Source organism: Bemisia tabaci, chromosome 1 (assembly GCF_918797505.1).
Source record: "Bemisia tabaci chromosome 1, PGI_BMITA_v3".
NCBI classification, from domain to species: Eukaryota; Metazoa; Arthropoda; class Insecta; order Hemiptera; family Aleyrodidae; genus Bemisia; species Bemisia tabaci.
This window is the reverse complement of record NC_092793.1, coordinates 77528588-77533405: the sequence shown is the minus strand read 5'-3', so window position 1 is coordinate 77533405 and position 4818 is coordinate 77528588. Positions and strand designations below refer to the sequence as shown.

The following is a 4818-nucleotide window of genomic DNA, read 5'->3' as shown; positions in this document are numbered from 1 at the left end:
TCACCAACAGAAGGTTCACTCCCGTAAACTCCAATGTATCACTGTTTGTACTTTCCGGCTGTCTGCATTGTTGTCAAATGAGTGCAAGATTGCCAACAATTACAATAAAGTGAACGGCGGTTTATTTGAATTGACGCTTCTCAAATGGGAAATCGAATCGGGTTTTGTCGAGTTTAATTATACGCAACGATAATAATTTTAATGAATCAATTGATTTTACTCTCATTAAAATTAATCCATGAAAAAGATTCAACGTGTGTTCATTAATATGGGCTGATTGTGAAATGATGACTTAATAAATTTAAGGCATGTACCAGATTTAAAATTATTTCATATTTCCTTTCTTCACTTATCTTTTTAATTATACGCAACGATAATAATTTTAATGAATCAATTGATTTTATTCTCATTAAAATTAATCCATGAAAAAGATTCAACGTGTGTTCATTAATATGGGCTGATTGTGAAATGATCAGATGAAATGATGACTTAATAAATTTAAAGCATGTGTACCAGATTTCAAATTCTTTCATATTTCCTATCTTCAATTATCTTTTTAACTCGAAAATTGTTACTTGGACGTTGTTACAAAGCACTATGTTTAATCTTCATGACTATTCATAACAAATTTGAATGAACACTGATGCTCATTTTACCAAAATCAAAGTAGAAGGTACCAAAGGAAACTAAAAAAGCCCTGAAATTGTTCAATTTGTGCATTTCACCCATCAACGTTTCAAGAGTATCGGTAGTCACCTGATTTTAGAAGCAAACAGTGCTTGATGGCATAAGGAGAGTTAGAATACTCCGCCAAAAATTAGCTTACTCTCAATTTTCTCTCTATTAGATCAGGTAGATCTATCTGAAACCTTCGAAACCTTAGAGACAGGTAGGGACTATTATTGAATTCTCCTCAGGATCTGATATTTCTAAGTACATACTTGCCGTTTAGAATTGAAGGAGTAAAGTTGATGTTTTGGAAAAAGAAGTACTTAGGAGAGTGGCGTAAATAAATGATACTCCAAAGGCATTGCTTTTAATGGAAAGTAATTTAATTCTGAATGGAAAAAAATGTACAAACATTTGACTGAATTCTGAACACAAGTAGGTAACAAGAATCAGCAATCTCCTTATCAAAACTAAATTTCAAATGTTACGTCATTCTACTAAGCGGAGAAATGGTATGTTGCTGATGATGGTATCTTGCGGTAGCGCAGAAGTATGGGTTTCATAACCAAGGATGGATTCAGAGGATGGCCCTAGTTCTATGCCGATCTCTCCATTCTGTTGTGAAGATCCACAGCTTGCAGCATCAATAGAACTCGGTGGCTCAATGGTTGCAATCAGTGAACAGGCAGATTTATCCGTGGATGTGACATGAGGTACAGCAGCTCTACGCAGTGTTCGTCGCGCATTGTCCGAAAAGTCTGCTTCGGTAAAATGACTTGAGCAAACAACTCTCGACTTTTTGTACAGGGCCAGTAGATCAGATTCAGACTCCCAGTTACTTTGTGGGTAAAGCCAACTTGCCCACTGACGGCATCTGCAACAAAGGAAAGTACACAAGGATTAGTAACGATATGAAAGGTGTAAAAACTGAAAACTTATGATCAAAATTAGAGATCTGGGTTCTATCTAGCATGAAAGGAGTAGTTTGTGGAGGCTACTTGTAATATTGTCAGAAGTAAAGGGAATTTTGCAATAATGTATGTTAATTTACTTACTACGGGTTTTAAATGCTGTGGGTCCCTTTTGAACATGACCCAGTTCAAGAAAAGAAATAAGTTTGAAATAAGGAATAAGGTATGAAAGTTTGGGGCACAAGCTATTCATTCTAGAGAACAAGGGAGGCAGAAAGGACAGGTTATACAAGACGAAACTACATCAGCTGATGAATATTAATTTGTGCTGTTGCAATTTCTCCATCACGCCCTCTCAAAAATTAGAATTGAAAAGGAAACAATTCTGTAGCAGTGCATATTTTTATGATTCGGGCGCAGCAGTTATGAAGAAAATCAGCTGATATAAGGCGTATTAATTTTTCCTCTCACGGCATTGCCATATTTCGCCTCCCCAGAAATTAATTCCATTGTGAAAAGATGCTAACTGGGAAAACATGCAGGTCCAACATTTTTAGCTACAGATGAGAAAAACCTCACCAGACCTCATTTTAAAACAAACTGTACAAAGCAATTTTTATACTAGAATTCTCTCTACAAAGTTTGACTAGAATTTTGTCTGGAACTCCAGATTTGAATCTCGCTAAAGTCTGAGTCCCAGTCTCACAATGAGTTCCTTGGATTTGCAAACCGACACAGATCTAGTTAACAAATCAGCCACTTGATTAATTACCTTAAGGAAAAGATTTAAAATCAATTGCTCCCTTTATTTAAAAGAAATAAGTGATGAAAGTTCAGGTCCGAAGCGATTTAATTTAGAGAACAAAAGAGGCAGAAGAGACAGCTTATATGCAAGACGAAACTACATCAGCTGATGAATATCAATTCTTGCTTTGCATTGTTGCTAATTCTCCAATGCTAATAGCAGCCTTGTTTGAAAAAAAAGATATCACATTTTTAAAAGAAGCAACAACCTCAATGTCTGCTGGTTCGCAAGCAATTTGTACAACTAATATTTACTAAATGACAGGAGAAAGCTTACTTTTCCGTACTGGCTCCTCCTGGTTTAGGAATTCGATGGAAAGACCAGGTTGATTTACTGCTGCTATGTCCACACTTGGCGCAGGCCCTTCGTTGCTTTGCAGTTAACATCGTTGGCTACGCCTGAAAGAAGAAAAATTGAAAGATTAACTTTAATGAAATACTGCATAGATAAGTACAAATGCTGAATTTAATAACTTTACAGGGTCATTCTGGGATGGGAGGTAGGATAGTAACCCTAACATTAATTAGGTACAAATTAGTATCTCTTTTGACATGATTCCTATTCTGAGCTTAAAGTTTCATCTACATTATTAATCACAGTTGCATAGTAGGATGCGATCATAAAGACTGATAAGGAACAACTTTGAGGCATCAGTGGTGACTTTCAACCACCAGAGAAAATAAGTACCTACAGGGCTTGTGCAAGCCATGCGGTGATACACTGGTCCCTTCATAATGAACCCTTAATTCACTAGGGAGAGTTGATTACATCTGGAAAGGTTGAGAGTGATTGACATTTCCCAGGTTAAATTGCCAGAATCTTTATCAGTCAGATGAGGGCTGGATGCTTCATTAATGCATTTCATTCATATTAGTTCCTTGTTGAAAAGATTACTAGCCACAAATACTGACAAACTTTGGGAAAGATTGACCTTCAATACGTCAGTCTATTGGAACGGTCACCTTAAAATATTGTAGATCCAAAAGATTGAAGGGGATTGGCTTTAAAATGAAGCAGCACAGCTACTTGCCTATCAGCAATGCACAAAACCATCATTGCCAAGAGCATCATTTCATCAGATAAATTAGTTGTTTAACAGTAGCTGGTTAAGTAATGGATCATTAAGGTGATTCGTCAAGCTCAAGTGGCGTGGTCGGACTGGCATGCGATATATCTCATTGATTAGGTCAAAAGTCTCGGCAGATTTGGAATTTTTAGCCAAAACAAGGATGAAAACCCCTGCACATTAGCCTAATGAATCATGCTAAACCTAAAAATTGGCAAAATTCAGAGAATGAAGGCAGAATAGTGTTCAGAAAAAATACCTCGCATTCAATTCAGCTACCGATTTCTGTGTCAAATGCAATGTTTTTTTCCAAACTCTATCCTGCTTTCATTTCTCTGAATTTTGTCGATTTTTGGGTTTAGAGTGATTCTTTAGGCTAACGTGCAGAGGCTTACGTCCGTTTTTGTGCTAAAAATTCCAAATCTGCCGAGATTTTTAACCTGATCGATGCAATATAACGCATGCCAGTTCTAGCACGTCACTTGAGCTTGACGAATCATCTTAAGGTTAAAAAACCCATTTGGGAGTGTATTCATCCACTGACAATAGCGTAAGGTTTTCCAGGAACCAAGTTTGAGGAAAATTAATAACATGGTAATCAAATTTAGGTAACACATACCTTAGGGCTTCTCCTCGTCGCAAGAGATACTGGCCCAAAAACGAACTACATCACTTCACATTTTAGGATAACCAACTTAACCACCAAGACAACAGATGAAGAAAACATAACAGCAACTTGAAATTAGAAATTATCATCAACAAGAAAGATTCGCGTTAATAATTAAACTGTTCGTTCGTCATTTTCAAAAATCCTCATGCTCATTCTCCCAGCACGCACGAGGGAGGACAAAGTCAGCAGATTTAGGTTAGGTTCTCAATGTAAACATTACTTTCTGGGTGTGTTCTTCTTCTTCGACCGAGATGCGCTGGGAGTGAGCCTTCTGTTCTGTTGGTGAAGCCCATAGAGAAAACAAAGGAGGTGTTTGCATCTTGAGGATTTGTACCCACCTACGTCATCAATGTAAACAAGACGCTCGTTGAGGGTTATGTTGACGCTGTAAAAACGGACCATAATGTCCGATTTTTTTACTTAAATCAACTCTTTATTTAATTTCAAGCACTTTTTATAGAATGACTTTTTCCCTTAAATTACACCATTTCCAAGAAAATCGACAGGATAAAAACGTCGCTGTACCCAATGACGTCATCAAAGCTATAGATACTCTATGAAAAATTCCAAGATGCCCGAAATGCAAACACCTCCTTTTTTTTCTCTATGGGTGAAGCCTCTATATGAGGGCAGCTACTTCCCCAAACGGTATTTTACAAAACCAAATCGCGCATGGATATTTTATCAAACTTGAAAC

The 4818-nt window shown here is 37.0% G+C and overlaps 1 protein-coding gene across 1 annotated transcript; it reads right to left on the bottom strand.

Annotated features, from left to right (window-relative positions):
• Nucleotides 1-1030: 1030 nt before the first annotated feature.
• LOC109039280 (uncharacterized) lies at nucleotides 1031-4206 on the bottom strand. Its single transcript, XM_072306218.1, has 3 exons — nucleotides 4071-4206; nucleotides 2662-2783; nucleotides 1031-1543 (listed from the first exon to the last, which is right to left on the bottom strand). The coding sequence occupies exons 2-3, from the start codon at nucleotides 2769-2771 to the stop codon at nucleotides 1159-1161; spliced, it is 495 nt and encodes a 164-aa protein (XP_072162319.1). The 5' UTR covers nucleotides 2772-2783; nucleotides 4071-4206; the 3' UTR covers nucleotides 1031-1158.
• Nucleotides 4207-4818: the final 612 nt, after the last annotated feature.